A 25,115-nucleotide genomic window follows, 5' to 3' on the forward strand; every position below is an offset into this window, starting at 1 on the left:
CGGAGCCTAATTAAACATTAGTATGCTTAACACAGACTAGTCGACACAGGTTGATTATGAAAATTGGTAGCTTTGCACATCACTACTTTACACAGATATGGTTAGAAAGTGATTTTATCACTAAAATCATGTTAACATGTACAGTATAATGCGACTATACTTTTGAAACAATGTGTATTTAGCATTTATGGACTGGCCCCATTCACTGCCATTGTAAGTACCTTACTGTAACAGCAATTTTTGCTTTTTTAAATGGAGGGGTGAGCTGAAATAATTACATTTCCATAAATGCTGTTGATTGCAATTAACTTGTAATGAACACAGAACATTCCTTGAAATGTGCACAGGGTGATGAGCTTCAGTCTCGTAGTGTGCACTTGGCTTAAATCAAACTAGCATGACTGGAGCTTCTCCATTCAGAACATACATCCTGCATTTTTGACTAGACAGCCATCTACAGGCCATGCAAGCTGATGCAGGCTGTTTTGTGTTGGTTCCTCCTTTTTTGCTTACTCTCTTTGAACCTCCTGCCTCTAATGCAAGGACACAACCTGGCAGTGAAGGCCCTGTGTTGTTGGACTTGCCTTGGGATAAAAAGCCCCACTAAAGCCCTGTAAAGTGTAACAGTACTGGTTGAGGTTTGATGCATAGTATAGGGGGAATCTCCTCAACCACCACTGCAGCATTCACCTGGATGATGCGACGGCAGCCATAGTGCACCAGTACGCTCAACACACATCAGCTACTGGTGGAGAGGAGAGTAGAGTTAAAGAGCCAATTAATGGATGGGATTATTAGGAGGCCATGATTGAGAAGGGCCAATGGGGGAATTTGGCCAGGACACCCCTACTCTTTTCGAGAAGTGTCCTGGAACACTTTTTAATGACCACAGAGAGTCAGGACCTCGGTTTAACATCCGAAAGATGGTGCCTTTTTTAGAGTATAGTGTCTCAGTCACTATACTGAGGCATTAGGACCCACACAGACCACAGGGTGAGCACCCCCTACTGGCCTCCCTAATATTTCTTCTAGCAGCAAACTTGGTTTTCCCCAGGAGGTTTCCCGTCCAGGTACTGGCCAGGCTCAACCCTGCTTAGCCATAGTGCAGGGTGAAATGGCCATATCCTGCATTTGGTTTGATATTTCTGAGAATACATTCTTGTGCTCTTTTTCTCGGTCACTACATACTGTATCTCCCCACAATCCACATACAGATGGTAAAGTTAAGCCAATAGCTATTAATAGCTCTTGATGTTCAGACATTCCACTTCCTCCTCTACTTCTGTAATGTTTAGGCTCATTATTTCTTGCATTTAACCACGTGTCTGTCTGGGGTTTGTCCTCTACGTCAATAGGTCATAATCGTGCCACCAGAGGGCAGTGCACTGGGTCAGCGTATGATTTGTTTGTGTTTACTTAGCTATACTTTATATTTAGCTCATTTTTGTCCCCAGAAGTTAGCTGAATCTAACAAAACCTCCCTTTGGGGGCATCCTCAAAGTAAATGTTTCTTTTTATTATTCTACACATGCAAAAAGTTTTCTTAAAGGTGTAAGGTTTAGTGTGGAGTAGTAATTATAACTTATCTTTATATAAAAACAATAGAAGTTCATGGTAAATAAGATAGATGATGCTCTTGGTTTGAAAAAGTCTGATGCTGAACAGAGACATGCCCACTGCTGGGATGAGCCTCTTTATCTGTGTTTAGGCTGCTGAAATTTACTACAGACATTAGAGCCATAAAATAATTGAGCCCAAAAACAGCTTATAACATCTGTACCTTTCAACTACAGTTAAAAAAAAAAAAGAGGTAAACGAATAGAGAGAACTATGTGTCATATTAGCAGCATTTCATATTGTTTGTAAATAATCTTCATATGTATTTTGTGTAAATGTGCATGTTGTTTGCTCTCAACTGTGGTCCCTTTAAGAGCGTGCTCTGTCAACAATCAGAGCTGATTATCTTAAGATGTGCAGTGTGTAAAGTACAGTTAATCTAAGCTGGACTGGCTTCATTTACCTGGCTTGAGCTGAGCCTGCACGTGAGCCCCAGACGCAGCAGTTGTAGGTCAGCAGACAGTAAATGTCACGCGTACTGAGGGCGACACTGCGGGCTATTGCCGTAGGTGCAAACCGGGTAACTGGGTGAGCCGCTTTTGTTTAGCTTGATGTCAGGTATGCTGTGATTGGATTGAGGCCCTGTTGCTTGCCTAGTGCATTGGCCCAGACAAGCAGGGAGCCTTCAACACCTAAAGCTCTCGCTTGGACTCTTATGAAAGGAGCTTGGTGGATTTATCATGTCTGGAGGAGATCCTCGCTAAATACCGCTGTTATTCGAATGTAATGTTCACATCGTCTTTTCTATGTTTTGTCTGCACTCTGTCCTCAGGCAGGGAAACATTAATCATTACAAACACATAACAGGATGCTCATAAGCCCATGAGACTCATGAAGAGAGATTTTCCTCCTAATGTGTTGTGATGAATGGCCTTATAGAAACGTAAAGACGTTAAATTAGGTTCCATGGGCAGAGATGAGCTTTCTGCATGTTTATTATTTGCAGACGTGGGATGCGTGTGGGGAGTGTCTAGTTTCCAGATTGATTAGTGGGACAGACTGTCTGCAGTAGCAGTTCCAATTAAACTGCATAATCCACACTCAGTCGGTACAGGTGAATCGCAGACCTCCTGCCTCTTCAGAACTGGGTCGGTTTAAGGCTGTGTCCTACTCGACAAGTTTCCGACATTATGTACGAATATTTGTCCTCACTGAAAGTGAAATAGAGTGCAAAAAGACAAAATTTTATATATAATATACACTTATTTGGATTGGGATTTTGGACCAATGAAAATTAGCTGTGGTTGAGGCTACTCAAATAGAGTACTAGAAATAGAGCTGTTCTGTCATAATGTCAATTCGTAGGCCAACAGGAAATGGTTCCCTCATTTTTAGAATAGAGGTTTTTGATTTATGAGTAAAATCAGGTCTGTGGCTAACATTACTTGAAGAAACTATCCTATTTTGTTCTATAACATAATTTACTCACAGTCACACCTCAGATGTGAATTTTGAAGCCATTGTGTGCTTTAAAAAGGTAAATTGCTAACAAGTTTCTGTGTAAGAACTTTCAATGGTTCTCTGCTTAAGTGATAGTTCACTCAAAAATGAGAATACTCTCATAATTTATTCACCCTCATGCCATCCCAGATTTGTATGACTTTCATTCTTCTGCAGAACACAAACAAAGATATTTAGGAGAATATTTCAGCTCTGTTGGTCCATACAATGCAAGTGAATGGTGGCTAGAACTTTGAGGCTCTAAAAAGTATATAAATGCAGCATAAAAGTAATCCATAAGACTCCAGTGGTTAAATCTAAATCTTCAGAAGTGATATGATAGGTGTATGTGAGAAACAGATCAATATTTAAGTCTTTTTTTACTATAAATCTCCACTTTCACTTCCACATTCTTCTTTTGTTTTTTGGTGATTTACGTTCTTTGCGCATATCGCCACCTACTGGGCAGAAAGGAGATCTGAAGGCATAGATTAAACCACTGGAGTCGTATGGATTACTTTTATGCTGCCTTTATATGCTTTTTGGACCTTCAAAGTTCTGGCCACCATCCACTTGAATTGTACGGACCAACAGAGCTGAGATATTCTTCTAAAAATCTTAAAGAAAGTCATACACATCTGAGTTGGCATGAGGGTGAGTAAATAAAGAGATAATTTTCATTTTTGGGTGAACTATCCCTTTAAATCACACCTCATTAGTCAAACAAATGTGAGTTAACGTGCTTGACAAATGACCTTCTACGGCAACTTATGGTTTGAAAATGCTATAGAAGCCAAAGACAGAAAAAATGTCTTTTTGAAGATCTCTTTTTGCAATTGCGACTGTTTTGGACCAGTGTCAGAAATTAACTTTTTCCATTTAAGGGGCAGGATAGGAATGTGTTTTCTAATCATATTTAAGAAAGAAAAAAAAATCTAATTTATTAACATAAATTATCATTCCGAGTATTTATATATTATGTTTTGATGCAGTAATAATTATAGGCCTAGAATATTATATTAAAAATATATATATCAGATGTTGCAAATAAAACACAAAAGAACTCATTAAGGGGGCATTTTTTTGCCCCCACAGCTTAAATTTCGGGGTCATTTTTGCCAAGAACCCTCATTAATTTCTGACCCTGATTTGGACAAAAATTTGATTTAAAATAATGAATTGCATTATGCCTATCTAGGACTAAGTGTATATGTTTATGTCCGAGGAAACAGTTTAAACTTGCCCCTGATTAGTTATTTGTATAGTGGTAATCATAATGAAGGGATGTGTGGCAGCTGTGTAGAAGTCTTCTCATCAACCCTACGAGAACAAAACAAACATACGTTTACGAACTTGCCGGACATGTGTCCGTGATTTGTGATCATTCGGTCCCTGTTCATTCATCTCTTTCATGTGTTTTTTTTTTTTTTGTCGCAGCAGTGCATTCTTTATCTGGATTTGTTTTATGCAGCTTTCGAGTGTTCTTCTTTTAGGACCATCTCTCTTAAAGAATCGACTTGAAACGGCTCCAGGTTTAAAGTGGTACCAGCCTGTCGATCTCAACCACCTTGGACACATTTGAAAGAGTCTCACTCAGAAAAAAAAAAGAGAATAAATAATAATAGAATTAGAGGAAAAAGCAAAATAAAGTATCGTTTTCTGGGAAGACTTTCATCTTTCCATAACAATAATGTTGTGAATGGACTAAGGGGGGGCTGTGTTTAGGCTGGGAAGCCTGCAGTGATGGACATGAAAGGCCCTGGAGTGGAGCGAGCCCGAGTGGGCTTTAAAGAGAACGGCGGCTCTACAGGTCAGCGTCTTCACAGCGCATGGACAACCTATGCCTCTCTATCCCTATCTGTTTTTGCACTCCTGTCCATTCATTCTCAATAAATGTGTCCAGCCTTTACTTTTACCCTTCTTCCACTTCCGACCTCCATTTCCCTTCATTTTCAATTTCCTTTCACTCTTTCTCTTCCCCTCCCCCCAAGTCCGGCTGTTATTTGGGTTGTGTACCCCTGGACTGTGGGCAAGAGGCCCAGAAAGGGGAGCTGGTACAATAAGAGAAAGAGAGAGAAGGGGACGTGTGAGGAAGTGGCGTGTCATTGCTCAGTGCTTGACGTCAGGCTCGGCCCCTTTGCAGCTGTTGGATGTGCTCAACAGCTCTCTGTGTTTGCTGTCAAGCCATTGTGGGGGACTGTTAAAACAACAGCCACAGGTCCAAACATTCGCCGCAAGTTTTGGTTGAGGGCAAACAAGTGTGCCGACCAAAATGTAAAACTCAAACATGCATACATATCTAATCAAGGACCTTGGTCAGGGTACACAAATGTTTTATTTTACAGAAATTAAAACAAAGCTGTGAGGGATAGAAGTACAGTCCGTGCAATTTTTTTTTATATTTTGGTTTCAGGAAAACAGAAATCTACATCTTTCCCGAAAGTTTCAAGTGGATAAAAACTTCTGGAAAATCAGATCTGACCTTTTGTGACTTTAAAGGGTTAGTTCACCCAAAAATGAATATTCTGTCATCATTTACTCTCCTTCATTTTGTTCCAAACCCTTTCTTCTTTCTTCAGTGGTCCACAAAAGGATGTTGATGCTATTCTTTTTTGCCATACAATTGAATGGGGACTGATGCTGTCAGTTTCCAAGGCCAAAAATATACTTTACGCAAGTATGCCTTGGATGCAGGGCCTGGTTCAACATACATAAAGTGCGTTCTTGTTGCTGTGGTGGTCACAAACTTCATGAGGGCGATAGAGTTCACACTAGCGTCCGCAATTGTCGCAACATTAGCTATGTTTCTATCCAAGTTGCGAATTTAATGTATGCGAAAAACCCATAATATCGTAAAAACAATGTTCAAATAAAGCATTGTTTCCATCCCATGTGATCAAAAGAACAAAATCGTCTCTTCCGGAGAAATTGTAGTCACTGTAAATTACTTGCGGTTTAGAGCACACAGACGAAACACTGTAAAGAACTTCGTCTCAAGTCTGGGAATGACAGCGCTTCATACAATTCTGGGAAAACTATGTGTGTGCGTTTCTCCTTATGTCTTTGCCGTGCGGATCTATAATATATTATTCAAAAGTGTCAATAAACCTGCTTTTCGGCACAGTTCAGGTTTGTATTCGACTTATTTGCTCTGCAAACTCTAGGCAGGCTTTGAATTTTCTAGACACCGTTATTTCAGGATGACCAGAGCAAAATTTTAGATGTGATAATTGGTCCGCTGGTTAGATCAGATATGAACGAGTTTTTCAGTCACATTACTTTTTTTATGCGCATCTAGTATTCCTAATAAATTCAATGGGAGTTTATTCGGTAAATGTGTTTCCATCATAGTTTATGCGCATTTCTACTCGTCGGATAAAAAATGTATCCACCTCAAGTGAGCGTATACATTTTTTATGTGCATTTTGGAGAATTTATTCACATCTTTGTGTTTCCATCCGGCAGTTTTTATGTGATATCCCAAAATGCGCATAAAATACGTGGCTGGAAACCCAGTTATTGAGAATACAACATGTACTTGCGTTGTGTTATAAATTGCGGCCTGACACATTTTGGAATGCAACTACGCATGAAATCGAGCTCACGTAGCTAGAAACATCTGTGTTTACTTATGCAGAGAATGTTTGGCATTCTGCCTATCTCCTTTTGTTTCTTACGGAAAAAAGAAAGTCATACGGTTTTCAGGGTGAGTGAATGATGACACATTGAACAGACTGTATCACAGCCCTGTTTTCATTTACATAAAATAATGTACCGTCTATCCAAAAATTAAAACTGCTTTTTATTGTGTTCAGAATAATCCTAATTTTTTTATTTTTTTATAAGTGTGATTATTCTGACACTGAGGAAATCCTATCCGTACCCTCAATCCAACGTATTCAATAAAAAGCCATAATCACAAGAAAACCAAAAGATTACTCAGCTCAGGATTTAGACCCGTGTCTGTGTTTCTTTGTGTAAGCGTGAATCTTAACCCCATTTATATAAACGATATCTCTGTTCAGGATGAGAAAGAATATATAACAGTCAACAGGTTAATCAAAGTAGCCTCCCTTCCAATGTTTTGATTGGTCCCATTTTGCACGAAAAATTCAACAATTAAAATTTTCTTTCCTTCTCTTTTTTTTTTTTTTTTTTTTGAAGTACAAGTCAATCCACTTACTCATTTGTTTTCCACCCCTCCCTCTCGCTTTATCCTCCATCTCCCCCTACTTACGAGGCTTTAGGGAGCAGAACTCTGGCTATTGGTCACTCTACCTCCCATAAGCCACCCCCTCACTGCCGGCCGAGATGGTACAGTCCTGCTTTGCATAAGTTGTCTGTGAGTAGATCCATGTGTAAGGGGCCAGGACTGAAGGAATTAGTCCCTTGTGCAGCGGGTGGATGTATATGTAGGGAGCGGGTTAGAGAAAAGAGTTCCACTCTATCTGGCTCCACGTCTTCTCCAGTATCGCTGAGGCTTTTATCATGTATTGCGCCTACCCTGTGCCTGGAATGGGCAGCAACTCTCTAATGTATTACTACAATGGAAAATCGGTGAGTGCTTTTTCTCTCTGGAGGAGGTATGTGTGTGTAAAGTAAACGTATTTTTCATGCGCACGGTGGGCTGTGTCGGGTTTAATGGAGCAGCGAGCCTTGTCCGTTCAGTGTCCTGAAACTGTTGAGTGGGGTTGACAATCTCGTTGGTCCCAACCGTGTGTGTGTGTGTGTGTGTGTGTGTGTGTGTGTGTGTGTGTGTAGGACTGCTGAATGTGTTTCCATTACCTCAGTCTGAGCTAGGTTAACATTTACTTTCATTTGCCTTTTAAAAAGTGTAAGTTCTAAAGTGCAAATTTTAGCTGATGTAGAAAGTTTTAAAAAGCCCCCCCCCCACATCCAGTCTGTCAGTTTTGTTATCTTGATAAAAACAAAGCTCTGCTTTTGCATAATGATCACAAAAAATATGCCATCACAGACTTTTTCCTGCATGTTGATGGTGTTGTTGGTAGTTGTGTGACTGATGCTGGTGGGTTATGAGCGGCTGCTTTGCTGAGCGCTGAGACAGGCTCACAATAATAACAAGTGGGAGTCTGGGAATGATTAAGGAAGAGAGTCTGTCCGTTGAGGTTTGACTTTCCTGTTTGCAGATTGAGCTCAGAGCAGCAGCATCGCTGTTCCTCCATCTGTTTTTAATCAGCCAAGCATTCTTCTCGCTATACAGGAATCCTGATGGGACTCCTAAACCTCTCCACCACAGGCTCTTTGATTTCTGTACGCCTCTCTCAATGCCTGTTTGCCCGTCTGTACACGGGTGTCCATGTGAGCACTTGTGTGTATGTGTGTGTGGGCTGAACCTTTGTCAGGTGCCTGTTGATTGGATTGGTGGTACAGGTTTATAAGACAAGGCTGTGACTCAAATCTGAATGATTGAAGAGAGTCTGTTTTTTGTGTATGTGACAGAAGTTCCATTTGGGGTCATCCTCAAAGGTAAAAATTATTCATAAATAAAATAAATAATGTTATTCAGTGGAAATATTAGGACATTTTTAAAGTGGGATTTACAAGCTGGGAAAAGTCATGGAAATGAATAAAAAATGTCATGGAATAGTTATAGAAATTTCTATAGTGGATATAATTATGCAGGAGCTCTTTATAGGAGCTTTTTATAAAATTATTTTTTACAAATTCTTGTCCAGTGATCATGAACTGGAACTGGAAAAGTAATGGAAATTTATTGGTCAAAAGATGGGAATGTGATTATTTAGAAATAATTATTTTTATTTTCTTCATAAATATGTATGTATGTATTTATTTATTTATGTAATGTCATGTTTTTTTTATTTATCAGTGCAAAGCTCTATATTTAATGTTTTCATAAATATGTATTATGATATTATTTATTATTTAATTTAAAAATATTATTATTTATTATTATTTTTGATTATCGAAAAATGTATTGTTTAGTTAATTTTAATTTAAAAAGTGCACAAATAAATAAATAACCATAAGCGGAAGGGTTAGTATTTGTCTGTAGTAATTATAAGGCTATAGCTTAATGTCACAGCAATAGAAGTATTTGGTTTTCTTCATTTACATAGTTAAGTAAAAGTGTGTTTATTAGAGGGGGTGGGAAGAGGTTGCAAGTTTCCACCTACTTCCTTAAATGTGAGTCGCTGCTCCTCAGACTATGAAAAGCACTGAACCAAACGCACAACTTCAGTGGAGAAAAACGTTTCCAGTAGATTTCCCTGGTCTCTCTCTCTCTCTTGCTCTCCGTGCATTGCTCTGGAGAATTCTCCATGTGTTTGCTAAATTTAAGAATGAGCCATTTCCCTTTATAAAGCGCTTGCTTATTAAGCTGATATATTATTCACATTGTTCATGCTGCTTTTCACAAGTACAGCAATAATCATAATGTTTAATACAAGTTTTACTTTTTCAAATTTCTCTCTCTCTCCCCTTCTGGGGATAAACTTGAAACTCCAGCTAGTGTTTCCCCCTTTCTTTTTTTTTTTTTTTTAGGTAAATTGACAGAGTCCAGAGTTTGCTTTCCTCATAGGCCATTATGACAGATCTCTTTGTTCCTACACCACAAAGCTCACTTTGATCTTTTTACATTAAGTACTTCCAGCCTTGTAATGCAGGCTGGGAGGAAAGAGAAAATGAGGAGCATGTGGCTAACCCGGGTCTGAGTTGAGCTTTATGATCCAAAGCAGTGGGTAAATACCCAATAAACCCTTCCTTGTGTTGTTGTTTTATTTATTCTTGGCACAGAGATATTTATTTATTTATTAAATGTCAGATGCTGTGAGCATCAACAAAGATAAAAGTCACATTGATTTGTTTGAATGTCAAGCTGGTACCAATAGTTTTATGTGCCGGGCCCTGGAGGGCAAACGCTTTCCCCGGCTTTGATTGGGCCAGTTTATGATGTGTGAAATATTTTATTTCCTCTCTGGTGTTCTCGGTTCACGTATTTGTAAGGGTTTAAGGAGCATGTTAAGTGTTTGTCGAAGGTGTCTGCTTTTCCTTTCTGAAATTAAGATTTTTACTTGTCAATGTAGCCTTCCACTGAATAAAATAGTGCTTGATGTGCATTATCAAATATATAGAGAGATGCATGCATGCATACATGCTGGGCCTTTTTGATGGTTTTGTTCTGGAACAAACTTTGCATAATGAATCAACGCGCCTGACTGTAGTTTTTCAAAGCAGACGGCCGTGTTGTTTTTCTCCTATCAAGAGGCTTTCACCTGTATCTGTGAGGAACGAAATGCTTTTAAGTTTCAAAGTTTAACCGTCTGCGCTTTGTAGACAGACTTGGCTTTAAAAGTGAAAACGTGTCTCTTCAGGACAGAGCCGACGTGTTCAATAGGAGCTTATTGTGTGTTTGTAGCGTGCCTTTTCGCCTTGATAAGTGTGTAAGATGGGAGTTGAAAAGGAAAGCCCTCAGGCTGCGATCTGACTCCAAACAAGTGACATGCAGAGGCAGGATATTTCCTCGTCACTCACGGTCCCTCTGCTCTGAACTCGTCCTTGTGGGTTACTCTGTTGTTTGGCCTTTTCTTCCTACCATAATCATTTATGCAACTTTTTCTCTCTTTCTCTTGTATTCCTCTCTCACTGTTGTCATTTGGCTTATCTGTATGTTGACAGTTTAGTGGGTTTTCCATCTTTTTATTTTTTTTTTATGATGGATGTGGTTTTCAGATCAAAGGAAGGTGTGACAGGCGAGCGGGAGAGGAAAACTCATTTCACTCATCAGCGTGAGCCTCCGTCCCCATTTACACACTGAGAAACTAAAGAAAATGTTATTGATGTTGCTTTATGTCTGCAATCATGCTTTTACAACATTTTAAATGAAAGGTTGAGATGAAATGGGTCATTGTTTGGAGACAGTATATATGGGTAGTTCATGCATAACTTTCTTTTTAATCAAAATTTTATGTAAAATTTATATGAATTTATAAACGAGTTTCATCCTGTAACTGGTCAACTGTTCATCATTTCTGCTTTCGCAAGTTCACTTTAAATGGTCCTGCAGAGTTATCATATTTAAATGTAATTTTTGAAAATAAAAGTATTCCATTTAGACTTTCAATTAATATGAGGTCATAAATTCTGCATGCGTAATAATTATAAAATAATCAGTAATAATGTTGTTTTAAAAGCTGTAGTTTTAGATGGTGTATACAAGGACATGCCAACTTTCCAAAAGTATTTCATGTCAACAACCCATGTATCTCTTTTAACTAATTTCCTCCCTCAATTTATTTCCTCATTAAATATTTAAAAACTGAACAACGAAGGACAAAAAAACAAAAGAAATCTTTTAAACATGTTGGTGTTCAGATCAGAGAGTCCTGAATAACTGACAGCTTCCTAATTAAAGCTCTGGTCAAAGGAAGCATATTCCACGCTTTCCCTCGATCTTTCTTTCATTCTTTATCCTGGTGGTGAAACGCTCCGCCGGTGTTTAGGAAGGTTTATTAACGGGTCGACTGGTTAGTTTGGGGTAAAGCGGACAATTAGCATTATCCACTGCCATATGCTGCCCATTGAGCCGTGAGGTGGAGACAAAGGGCCCTCTCCCACGCCGCCCTAACCTAAGATCACCAGGGGACTTCCAGCACCAGGGTCACATGTGCGCCTGCACACCCATGGGAGCCCGCTGCAGCTTATAAACAGTCACTGCCAATCACATGGGCTCGTACTGCTCCATCAGCAAGGTGCCTGGCCACACACAGCTGGCTAAGCTGACTGAAAGGCTTTAGATGTTGATCGTAATGCAGAGTGTGCAGGGACATGCTGCAAATGTGTGTAGTGTGTGTGAGACGCAGGTGACCTTTTACATACTCATTTATATATAGATACTGAAGAATGATTGAAGTTGATAAGTGGGGTTGTGTAAAATTACATCATGATAATTGAAATTCAGTGCATTTGATTGCATAATTTAATAATGACAAAAAAGTATGACAAAAAAGTGTATTGGATTAAAATGACTTACTCCACCTTTAAGTGTTCTGAAAAAAAATATTTAATATTCCAGGTTCAATAAAAATTAAGCTTAAGCATTTGTGGCATAATATTGATTACCACAAAAATTTTTTTTTTTTTTAATAAGCCAAAATCTGGGTTACAGTGAGGCACTTGCAATGGAAGTGAATGGGGCCAATCTGTAAAACGTTAAAATACTCACTGTTTTAAAAGTATAGCCACAATACATAAACAATATGTGTGTTAACATGATTTTTGTGTGATAAAATCACTTACTAACCTTTTCTGTGTAAAGTTATATCCAATCTTTTTATATATTTATATATTGTATTTTTAGCATATTTTTGAAAATGATTATGAATTGTTGCAAAATAAATTAATTGAACAAATCGTGATCAAATTTCAGATTACATGATGATTCGCAACATCTAGTAAAGGATCGCAATTGAATCAAATCGTTGTCAGAGCAAATATTTACATATTTACACCTGTTCATATGTTTTTTAATAACCTTGTCTGATTGCCTTGTCTAAATCAACTAGTCTTTCTAACAGAGTATTTACATTATATAATTTAATGTGAAAGTCGCTGTGACTTTCCGCCGAGGAACAGGTCGTGCTTTACTTAAAGTAACTTGAAACACATTGTGTTGCACATCTGCTCCATGTTACAAACGTGACAATGCAATCAGGTCCTCACAGGGGGGAATTTTAACGGCAGGTGAAGAGAGGACATTTAAGAGAGAGCTAGAGTGAGTTATGTCTGTTTCGCTTATTCACAGTTAATGACGGAGACTCTCTATACAGTATGTCTTTACCTTGCGTCCCCTTTCGTGTCACACATCTCTCTCCCTTTCTCCCTCTCTCTCTCTCTGGGAGGTGGTTTTGTCCCATCTGGTCCAGATGAACTACGAGAGAGCCACATTACTGGGCTGTATGTCTTTGATCCTCCTCTACTGGAATGGGCATTTCTGCAGCTGCAACCACTGCTCCACTTGCCCGACCCCATCCAACCCCACAGCCCCTAAATATACACACGCCAACACATATGCACTATGGTGCACTGCACTTGATATTAATTCATTTGTTTTGATGCATTTGCATGGCGGGCGTGCGTGTCAACGACATTATATTCAAATTAAGCTCTGAAGCGCACCCAACACTGCAGATAATCCTTCCTTTTTTCAAGAACTTTTAAATTAGCCATCTGTTACATCAAAGAATGTGTAAATTGGCCATATGCATTGCATTTGCATTGTTTATGTTGTATTATGCAGCAAGGTTTTGTGGTATGTGTGAACTAGGCCTATGGTATATATATATGCGTCGTACTTCGCTCGATGAGGATACGCTTAACAATGTGACGTTCGCTTTCATTTCTAGTTTGTAGAAAAGCGTCAGTCTGCGTTCCCTCTCAGGTTGTGTGCTGTATCAATGAAGCAGTTTGACCTATAAGTAGATGTCCTCGGTCATTATGTCTGATTTTGTCTTTTCTTTTTTTCCAGGTTTATGCACCATCACCCAGCTCAGATGACTTCAACAGAGACTCTCCATCCTACCCGTCCCCCAAACCCCCCAGCAGTATGTTCGCAAGCACTTTCTTCGGTCAGTCATTACAACTCTAATTCATAATAGTTTTCATATCACTTTTGCTATTTGTTAATTCCCTTATTGTTTACATTGTTTTAACTGTGTAATGGAAAGTGAAGTTTTTAAAGGATAGTTCACCCAAAAATTTAAATTCTCTTATTTACTCAGCCTCATGCCATCCCAGATGTGTATAACTTTCTTTCTTTGAAGAACACAAATGAAGATTTTTAGAAGAATATTTCAGCTCTGTAGGTCCTTTCAATGCAAGTGATCAAAGCTCCAAAATCACATAAAGGCAACATAAAAGTAATCCATATGACTCCAGTGGTTTAATCTATGTCTTCTGAAGCAATATGATAGGTCTGTATGAGAAACAAATCAACATAAAATGTTTTTTTTACTATAAATTCTCCTCCCTGCCTAATAGGTGGCAATATGCACAAAGAATGCCAATCGCCAAAAACAAAAGAAGAATTTGAAAGTAAAAAAGGACTTAAATATTGATCTGTTTCTCACCTACACCTATCATATCACTTCTGAAGACATGGATTAAACCACTGGATCATATGGATTACTTTTATGTTGCCTTTATGTGATTTTTGGAGCTACAAAGGTCTGGTCACCATTCACTTGGACCTACAGAGCTGAGATATTCTGCAGAAGAAAGAAACTCATGCACATCTGGGATGGCATGAGGGTGAGTATATGATGAGAGAATTCTCATTTTGGGGTGAACTGTCCCTTTAAATCTCTTTGGCTTCTAAGGCAACAAACATACTTTACACAAGTTCACAGAAAGAGAAAACTTACCCTAGAGAGAGTTTACGGTAATGCCTGCTTTGAGAATCTAATGCGCACTTGTGTTGGGTTATGAATTGAAGTCCGACACATTTTTGAATACAACAAAGCATGAAATTGAGCCTGCGTAGTTATGAGCCTTTTTGTTTCACATACAGTACTTTTGTAGATTATGAATCTGGGTTATGTCTAAATTAACCCCCTATGAGCATTATAAAATTTAAAATAAATGAAAAATTGAAATTTGTACATTTGTACATTTTTAGTTTTTAAGAGGTCACAGAGGTGCATTGGATGTAAAAGAGACTCAAAAGAGTTCATTATTAATTTAGTTTTTGCAATACAGAATTCTGAAGCCAAATCTTCTTCCAGACTACTTCAGTTGTATAAACATTTTCGAACTCTGAACACACAGTTCCTGCTACGCTCCGGATCTTGTAAACATTTGTGATTTTTTTTATTTTTTTTATTTTAGTTTTTTATAGAAAACCATGTCTTTACATTTCAGTCACTGCCTATCATGCAACCAATGTCACAGGCTTACAGTAGATAGTAAACCAACCATGCACATTCCAGCTTTGCCAGTCAGGACTGATTAAAATTATACAGCCGTTTCAAGCTGTGTGTTTCGGTCTGTGAGGAATTTCTCCTTTAAAAAGTTGAGGCGGAAGCGAGTAAACTGCGGCTGGCTGAATGTTATCTCAGCTGCGCTCAGCGCTTGGCTCAGGATCAAGTGTAAAAAAGCAGACATAAAGAGAGGTTGGTCTGTTTGACATCCTCTTTATCCAAAATAAGGAGCGTGGGGGTCAGTTTTTGGCTCACAAACCAAACTCTTTTTGGTTTTACATGTTTATCAGCTATATTGATTACATAAATGTCATTTTGACTCTGCTCACAATTTAAACCTTCCTTGCCAAAGTGTGCAAAGTAACTTACTCTGAATCTGAGTGAAAAAAAAAGATATTTCCCATGTTTTTTTTTATGTTCAAATGTACTTGCTTGTCAGATGGGGCCCACAATTCCTCTGACCCGTGGAACGCATCCAATGGGATCAGTCAGCCAGGCTATGGGGGAATGCTGGGAGGATCTTCATCTCACATGCCACAGTCTGGAAACTACAGCAACCTGCACTCACACGACCGCTTGGTGAGAACATTGCGTATCTCTGTTCTGTGGGGTCAGCCAAATACAGCTGCCATTTTATCCATGATTATCCATTGTAACCTTTAGAGTATCCATAATATACACACTTTTCACAATGTTTGTATCATGTTTCTCAGGTTATGTAGTATAACTGTATAGTATAACTACAGCTGTCCCAAAAAGTATTTGGACACTTAAAGGAAAAGTTCACCCTCGTGCCATCCCAGATGTGTTTGACTTTCTTTCTTCTGCAGAACATAAACAAAGATTTTTAGAAGAATATCTCAGCTCTGTTGGTCCTTACAATGCAAGTGAATGGTGACCAAAAATTTGAAGCACAAAAGCAGATAAAAGTAATGCATAAGACTCCAGTGGTTTAATCCATGTCTACTGAAGCCATCCAATTAGTTTTGGGTGACGCATGCGCAGTGCAAAATGACTTAAATTTTTGACTGTTCTCACCTAAAACCGATTGGATCGCTTCAGAAGACATGGATTAAACCTCTGGAGTCTTATGCATTACTTTTATGCTGCCCTTATGTGCTTTTTGGAGATTCAAAGTTTTGATCACCATTCACTTGCATTGTATGCATTAGCCACACTTAAAAATGTATAAATGTCATTACATTAGATGACAAAATAACAAACCAAGTGGCATCTCATACAAATGATTCTAGAACATTTTCATTCTAGATTCTAGAATGATTCTTTCTTTGTCGTTTTTGCAATAACTTTTAACTAACTGGTTTCATGGTCATTTTTAGTGGATGTATGTAGGCCCCATCAAGTTCACACAGATGCCTTAGCAGAGCAACCACATGTGTAATCCATCACATTAACTATAGAAATGTTCCACTAATGGTTAACAACAAGAATTTGTATATTTTTAACAGTAAATCAATTGTTTTATCCCTTGAAACCTAACCAAACTTTTTTTTTTTTCGTGTGAAATGTTTTGCTTGAAAAGTGTGCTTGTGCTTGCTTTAAAGTAAATACCACTTCATTTGCTATTTTGATGTCTAATGCTTATGTGTCACTTAAGAGTCCCAATGCTCTTTGGTTCCACTTCATAATAAATATTTGTCTCAATCTCTGAATTTTTCAACCTATGTTCATGTTCTCTCTGTCATAGAACTACCCGCCTCACTCGGTGTCACCCACAGACATCAATGCTAGCCTGCCACCCATGTCCAGTTTCCACCGCAGCAGTGCCAGCACCTCGCCCTTTGTCACCGCATCTCACACCCCACCTGTCAACACCAATGAAGGAGTTATGGGTATACTGACTTGCACATGGCACCTGTATAGTGTTCCTGTTGATTTATTACTCACGCAAAAGGTGAAGTGCATAATATCTGTGCCACTTGCGCCATCAGACGGAATTGCAAAAATAAATACAGGTTTCCCGAACATTCCCCTCATCTGCCATTGGACTGCCAAACAGATAGTCCCGCCCCGAGCTCATGCCATTGGTTGAGCCAGTGTTGCTGGGTTGGGTTGGTCGGGATGAAATTAACCTACAAATGGCTTATTTGTTGACTACATACTGTATTAAGATGGGGTGTAAGAAAGTCAAGTAAACCTTTATTTATAGAGCACTTTTAAAAACAACAGAAGTTGACACAAAGTGCTTTACAGATCAAACAAATAAATATATAATGACAGAGTGATATAAAAACAAGTATTTTAACATTAAAACAATTACACACTTCACTTTACAAAGAAGCTAGAATTTTGATCCATCCTAATATTACTTCATTATCTCTGATTATTGTCATTGTTCAAGGTTGTTTAACCAGCTGTCACTCCCCAATAAAAAAAAAAATACATGACACTAATGTTTCTGTCAGTGAGCTCCCAATGTGAATGCTGTGTCTCTGTGTGGTCTTTGTGTAGTTGCTGCCAGCCGAGGGAACGCTACTGGAAGCTCTCAGACTGGAGACGCGCTGGGAAAAGCCCTGGCTTCGGTGAGACCCTCTTCCATTCAACTAGACAGCTTAATCCAGACCATTTCGGAAATGTACCATTTCAGAGAACAGGGATTGACTTCCATTCATATTCTGTACATCCCTCCGTCTTGTGCAGACCCTGGAACAGATTAAAGTGTTACGTTGTTATTTTAACTAGTGAGTGATCTATGGTTCCAATGCATTGTAAACGTATCCCATGTTGTCCAACTTGCTTTAGGAAACTCCATGTTGACGTTTCATGGACATGAGTGAGATTGCCCGACAAAATGGCGTAGTTAAGACTTTAAAGGACAGGACTTGTGCTCTTAGGCTGGGTATTAGTGGCAGTGCAGAAGGTTAAGAGATTGAATAAGGTCAGGGGATCTGTTTGTGGATGTTTCTGGACCTAAACCCGGATAATTGTGCTCCTAATCTCGCCGTATACAAGAAAAGGAGCTGTACATAAAAGCCTGTGGATTATACGTCGGTCTGGATAATGATTGCTGGCATTCATGCTAGTTCCTAATGTGCCCCTGAAACTGGAGATTACAATAACCTCTAAAACTTGCCGAGCTTAACTAAAAGACTTATTTAGCTTTAAAAAAAAAAAAGAAGTCCTGCAGACTTGCTTATCCTACAGTAAGTCACAACAAACCTTTTTTTAAGTAGGAACACATCTGGACTGATTCAGCACTGTTTCAGCCATAGACTCCCCTCGCAGCTGAGGACAAGGTCTGGTGAGAACTTTTTTCTAACCTTGATATCCCGTCTTAGTGCCCTCCTATTCTGAGAAATTAGATGCCTAATCGCTCCGCATTGATTGAGGACAGAAAGAAGAGAGTGAAAAATATAATACGATTCTGTGGGTTAGGCTTGCCGGGCCACAAGTGCACTCTCTGGCACACACTCAAACAGAAGACAGTGTCACTGAAAGATAATCACAAATTAAGTCTTTTTGTATTTGCAGACTCAATTCTATTAGCATGATAAAGCCACAGTGAAACGGGCACGGTTGGGCTAGGGTGGAAGGACAGGACAGAGAGAATGAGACGAGGGGAGGGGGAAACGGGCTAACTGCTGCGCCTCAGCTCTGCGGGCCGCCCATTGTGGCGCTTTTGTTTAGGTTCCTTTTGGATGGTTCATGCTCATTGGGCCCCTGCTGGCAGAGAGCAGCGTGACTGATGAGGGATCGGAGATCCGTTTGTTGCTTGTAAAATGAGCGGTGTTTCACTAGAAATACAACAGAAGCTGGCCGGGATGCTCAGAATGGCTGGCCTCAACTCATTAGGTCAGGAGTCAGAACCATAAGGGCAGAGGGGCCGTTCCCTGGCACATTTATGACTGCTCAGATATTGAGTTTTACTCGTGAACAGTCAGTGTTGTTTCTTAAAGGGAAAGTTCACCCAAAAATGAAAATGTATGTTGTTCCAAACCTGTATGACTTGCTTTATTCCATGGAACACAAAAGGAGATGTTATGCAGAATGATTACCTCAGTCACCATTCACTTTCATTGTTTAAAAAAAAAAAAAAAAAGATAAATTGAATGAATGTGAATGGTGACTGAAGCGAACATTGTTCTTAACATCTCCTTTTTTGTTCCTCCGAAGAAAGAATCTCAAATGGGTTTGGAACAACATGAGGCTGAGTAAATGACAGAATTTTCATTTTTGGATGAACTATCCTATCTAGGTAAAATTCTCAAGAAACATGCTTTTAAATCTTCTATATCAGGAGATGAATGGTTAATATCCTCTTATAGTTAACACTTTCTTTGTATCCTTTGGTATCACTCAACACTTTTTCACTTGCTCTCTTTCTCTCTCTCGCTCTCACTCTCTCACTCTCTCTACTCACTACTCTCTACTCTGAGAGATGAATGTACTAAAGCCCCGGGCAGGATTTGCAGAGTTGATTGAAACACAAAAGTGTGGCATTCAGGGTTTAATAAGAAGATTAATAACAATAGTATCCACATTTTGATGTGTTTTTAAGTCAAATGGACTTCATGATCCGCAAGTGATGTCCCACAACTTTAGAGCCGTTTATTCTCAAATCCTGCAAGATAATTGGGATCAAAACCTGAATATCTCATAGTGGTTTCCATTACGGGACCAAAAACCATTTTTAGAAAAATACACAATGCACATTTATTTTTGCTTGGATGGAATAATTTTTGCTTGGATGTTTATTTAATTTGACATTTGGGTTAAAGGGATAGTTCACCCAGAAATTTAAATTATCTCATCATTTACTCACCCTCATGCCATCCAAGATGTGTATGACTTTCTTTCTTCTGCTGAACACAAACAAAGATATTTAGTAGAATATTTCAGCTCTGTAGGTCCATACAATGCAAGTGAATAGTGGCCAGAACTTTGAAGCTCCAAAAATCACATAAAGGCAGCATAAAAGTAATCCATAAGACTGCAGTGCTTAAATCTATGTCTTCTGAAGTGATCTGATAGGTGTGGGTGAAAAACAGATCAAATCTGAAAGTAACATGTGGTGCCTGTTTAGTTTCACTTTGACATCTGAAAGTGAAAGTGGAGATTTAGAGTAGAAAAGGACTTAAATATTGTTCACACAGCTATCATATTGCTTCTGAAGATATGGATTACTTTTATGTTTTCTTTATGTGCTTATTGAAGCTTCAAAGTTCTGGCCACCATTCAATAAAAGGACCTACAAAACTTCTAAAAATCTTCATTTGTGTTAAAAAAAAAAAAAAAAAGAAGAAAGAAAGTCATAGGCATTTGGGATGGCATGAGGGTGAGTAAATGATGAGAGAATTTTCATTTTTGGGTGAACTATCTCTTTAACAATAAATCCTTTTTCTAGGAGTTTCTAAAACAAAATTTCATGGTGACAGGATGCTCACGCAAGCAACATCAGCCGTGTTTCTCTATAAGAGAGAGAGGCCGTGTGGGCAGGGCTGTGCTCATCTCGGTTGCAGTTTATTGGGCAGGCAGGGAGAGGCTTTATTACCTCTCATCCATAACTGAAGATGAGCCCGAGACGTCCATCCACACAGCCACAGGCCAGACTCATTCACTCTAATGAGCTCCAAAAAGAGAGATTAATGACCATGTCCTCCCTCTCTCTCTCTCTCTCTCTCTCTCTCTCTCTCTCTCTCTCTCTCTCTTTCTCTCTTTCTGCATCATCTGCCTGGTTTTCTCTATTCCTCCATCTCCTCTCTATTATGTATTAGGAGTGACATATTATTCAGCATGATGAAGCCATATAAATAGGATTTGTGGCTGATCTGAATGTAGCAAAGAGTATTGCCACTGCTGTTTGTTTTGCTTTTCCCCCTCTTAGCAGTCGTGGGGTTGTGATCATTTTGTGCTCATGTGGTTTCACTTACGATGTGCAACATGCAGCGGGTGTGGTGTGGGCCCAGGCTTTGACTTAATAACAACCACAAATCTGTCAGAGAGCAAGGCTTGCTGGACTGCAGGTGTCAGGAGTGCAGGAGGGGTTGTGTGTGTTTTTTTTTTTCTTTTTTTCAGCAGACGTTATAAAGGGCCATGTGGGTTGTTAAAAGCCCATATGTATGCTCTGTGCATTTTTTACGGCCTTTCTGCTTGTAAAATCAGCAGAATTGATGAACCAATTTTGGTCGAGCACAGACTGAGGGATGCTAACCGCGGCTGTAAAGCTGGGGTCAGAAACTATAGGTTGCAGGTTTTAAAGGTTGGATGAGCTACCTCACAGACTGATTTCTCTTTTTGTCTGTCCTCGTTTACAGATTTATTCTCCTGACCACACGAGCAGTAGTTTCCCCTCGAACCCTTCCACTCCCGTGGGCTCTCCCTCTCCGCTGACGGCTCAGGCGGGCACTGCCACAGCAGGTACAGTGGTGACGGCCAGCGGCTCCACAGGAAGGGCAGGTAGTGCACCAGTCTTCCTCTCTGACCCCACACACACTCTTATAAAGAACATACCAAACACCTTAACCGAGCAATCACACAGGGGACCCCAAAATATGATGATCCCCTTGAAAGGCAGATATTTTAATGTATACAGCCCTTTAAGTTACACTGTTAACCTAACCCCCTAAACCTAACCCTACCCCAACTCTAACCCTAACTGCTAACCCTACCACTACTGCTCCTAACCCTACCCCAACCCTAACCCTAAACCTACCCGTACCCGTCAACCTCATCAGCAACAAATGTGAATCTTGTGATAATTTTGCAGAACAACATATAGTTTCACACATACACTATAAACATGTTCCATTAAATTTTAACAACCAGAAAGTGTCCAAATATATGTTGTCTTCATTTAGAACAGTATATCTATAGTTTTATCATTTAAAAACTAACAAGCATCTTTTTGTGAAATGTTTTGCATGAAGTGTGTTGATCATTCTTTAAAATAAATGCCACTTTGTTTGATATTTTGTTATCTAATGCAAAGACATTATGTGTGGCTTAAGTGTCCAAATGCTTGTTTGGCCACTGTATAAACTGAAACTCACTGCCTCACACATTTACACATTCAACATAGAGCACAGTCATATGTAACACTTAATATATATACTATACTATACGTTTGTTTGTTTGTTTAGTTGATTGGTTGGTTGATCTTTTCTTAGAAGTGGCTTGGAGACAGTCATTTCATCCAGCTTTTATTAATGGTCATACACAACACTACAACAGAAAACTCTTGCAGACATAAACACGGCATTTGTTAAAACAGTGATTTGAGACGCTAGAATTTGTCTGTATCTAACAAAGAATCACTGTGGTTTGTTATCACTGTAACAAGCCTGCTATCAAACACTTCTATCTGCTTTCACAGCATGTGTCAGCTCCCTCCCCACAGTCCTGCGGTCTCGACTGCATGATTCGCATTTCACACTGATGCCGTGTGGCTGCACACACCCCGAGCCCTGTCCTCCTCACGTAAATGTGTAAACGCATTGTCCCTCGGCCGCTGAGATTGAAGATATTGTCGGGGGGGCAGTGCCCTGGTTGGGGGTGGATAGATAACCTACCACTGTGAAGATTTTATCAGGGACTGATGGGACAGATACACAGTCAGTTGAAATGAAAAAATAGCATATAGGCACAGCAGGTGAGAAAGAGACCAGGTGCTACAAATGGAGATAGGCTGATGTTCTTTTTTTTTATCAACAAGGCTGAGTATTTCCATGTTTAAGTGACATGCAGAACAGATTTTTACTACCACAATAAAAACATTACATGCATGATTAATATTTATTTTGAATAATAATAATAATTATGCAATTACTTTTATGGTAAGTTGTTTTGTGAGCTAAATGGGCACACATTAATGCTGTGTATTTCTCTCTTGAAAATGAATGGCTGTTATGTTAATGTTGAGAAATTTATGGCAAAATACTTATAATTGGTAACTAACTTTACCGTTTAGGGGACACTATCAATTTACTATGATATAGTCTACAGTATATTGAAGAACTGGTTACCTATTAAAGAGAAATGTGTAAATATCGATACAAATATTGGTCAAACCGATTATCGGTTTATTTCTAGCTACAAATGGTAGTTTCTCAGTATGTTGTTTCAATGAGTGGGCAGTTGTGTTCAGTGATATAGTGTTGAGACAGCTGTGTCAGTGTCTGTCCCACTCCTTATCCTCAGCTGTTGCCCCTTTCCTCACACAGCTGTTGCCCATGACAGACTGGCCTGCAAAGATCCTCATTTATTAGCCTGACTGACTGAGAGGAAGGGAGGGAGAGAGAGAGAGAATGACTCTCCACATACCAACCTGTACCTCATGGTGTCACTTCCAGACATTCTAGCACAGCTTATCCAGTGTTTTCTTAATACTAATAGATATATTAGTTTTACATTTTTAAACATTAATGTAGGCATTTTTGGTAGTTGTTGACTGATATGGGATTTTTAAATTATTAATACCATAATTTTAAATTAAGTATGGGAAATATATATATTTGAATACAGAAAATATGCATTACCCATTTACAAGACTTATGGCAGATTTTGGAACTGATACTGAGCAGAATGACAACTTATATCAGAATATCGGCAATGCATCCACAATTTAGATGATATTCTCAAATTGGCCAAATTACATCAGATTCATCACCCTTGTTGATATATTGTTCTATCACTAGTCGTTCTCTCTGCCTATAATTTTATCATATCATTAAGTTGATTTACAGTCACGAGAAGGCAGTCAAAGTCGCCTTTGATATCCAGGGCCTTTTATTTATTGAATTTTTTTGATTAGGCTGTTCTATTATGTTGGTGCATATTGTTTCATGATGTTATGATTAAGCTGAAGCACATCCATCTGTTTCTCAGAATTAGTTCTTAAATTCAACCATTAGACCCGCTCATAGCCAGGTTTCTGCTGCCCACACCAGCCAATTAAGAGCCCAGCACCACGTGCGGAGTGCCACATGGGCCAAGCTCATTTGTCAAGCTGGCTGCCGGTGAAGAGGCCTTATTAAACTCTACGCTCTTTTCGTGCAGGGAGAGGGAGAGTTTTTCTGCCCCAAAGTCATTTTTAATAGGCCCATAATGAAAGTCTGCTTCTGAGGGCCTTTGTGTTTTCAAGTAAATTCCTTCAAATGAGAGCTGCTTACACTTTGGGGGGATGAATGGATGGAAAATCTTAACGTGAGCAGGTTCCTGTCAGAGGAGAGTAGGGTTGGGCAGTATAGCTAAAAAAGTATTTTTAGCCTTTTAAAGTTTGATTATATATTTATTTATGTATTTGCTGTTAAATGACTAAAAGGGTGCATTTTTTAATTAGAGGAACAATCATTCAGACCAAACGGCCATTGTAACCAAGTTTATTACATTTTTAATGCAAAAAGTAAAATTGTAACAACAAAAAAGACATTTTTTAAATAAATTAATTTTATTCCATGCCATTTTTCACTGTAGGAACAAGAGGAAGAATATGTCTTTGTGATATTTAGATTAGATGTATTTTTACTTTTTTTTATTCACTAGTTTCTTAAGAAATATTCTCATTATACACTGGTAGGGCCAGACAAATGAACAGAGCAGGCCCATCTCGACAGTTATGACAACTGGCAAAATAGGAAATCTCTGATATAAACAAACACTTGGAGTTAATAGTTGGGTCTGTGCCTGGTTTAGTCTCAAATGGGGTAGGTTTTAAGGATGTAGAATGCCAGTCTCCCTCCTAAACTGATTCATGTAAATAAGCTAAAAGCTGGGTCATGCTCCATTAAGGGCACTTGACCTTTTTTTTTTTTTAAAGACAAATGCCGCAGTCTCCATGCAAGACCTTCTGTTGTGGATTGTTTGCTCATCAGAGAGAAATATGCTTAACTGGAAATCAAGAAAGAGAAAGCGTCCCCATTCTAAAAGTTTTTTTATTTTATTTTTATTTTATTTGTGATTAGCAGATGTGCAGTCTTTAGGAGTAGTGTTGGCTTATAGCCAGTCAGAATCAGCACATTTAGATTGAGACCAGACCTCAGAGTAATTTACATCCTCATTATATTCCCTTCCAGTCTCACACACCACCATAGAACAAAAACACATTCACTGAATTCTTGCAGCAAAGAACTGAATTTTTGAAAGAAA

At 38.9% G+C, this 25,115-nt stretch overlaps 1 protein-coding gene across 4 annotated transcripts in view; it reads left to right on the forward strand.

Annotated features, from left to right (window-relative positions):
* tcf12 (transcription factor 12) overlaps positions 1-25,115 on the forward strand; it is a 161,811-nt gene that overhangs the window by 119,263 nt on the left and 17,433 nt on the right. For 2 of the 4 annotated variants that reach the window (XM_051652619.1, XM_051652628.1), the window contains exons 9-13: positions 13,562-13,661; positions 15,451-15,590; positions 16,720-16,864; positions 17,484-17,554; positions 21,287-21,428. In XM_051652619.1, the coding sequence (XP_051508579.1) occupies positions 13,562-13,661; positions 15,451-15,590; positions 16,720-16,864; positions 17,484-17,554; positions 21,287-21,428 (598 nt within the window). Of the gene's footprint in view, positions 1-7,388; positions 7,615-13,561; positions 13,662-15,450; positions 15,591-16,719; positions 16,865-17,483; positions 17,555-21,286; positions 21,429-25,115 lie in introns of those variants that run through there. The other 2 variants (XM_051652635.1, XM_051652644.1) reach the window with 2 other exon arrangements.

This window comes from Myxocyprinus asiaticus, chromosome 2 (assembly GCF_019703515.2).
Source record: "Myxocyprinus asiaticus isolate MX2 ecotype Aquarium Trade chromosome 2, UBuf_Myxa_2, whole genome shotgun sequence".
NCBI classification, from domain to species: domain Eukaryota; kingdom Metazoa; phylum Chordata; class Actinopteri; order Cypriniformes; family Catostomidae; genus Myxocyprinus; species Myxocyprinus asiaticus.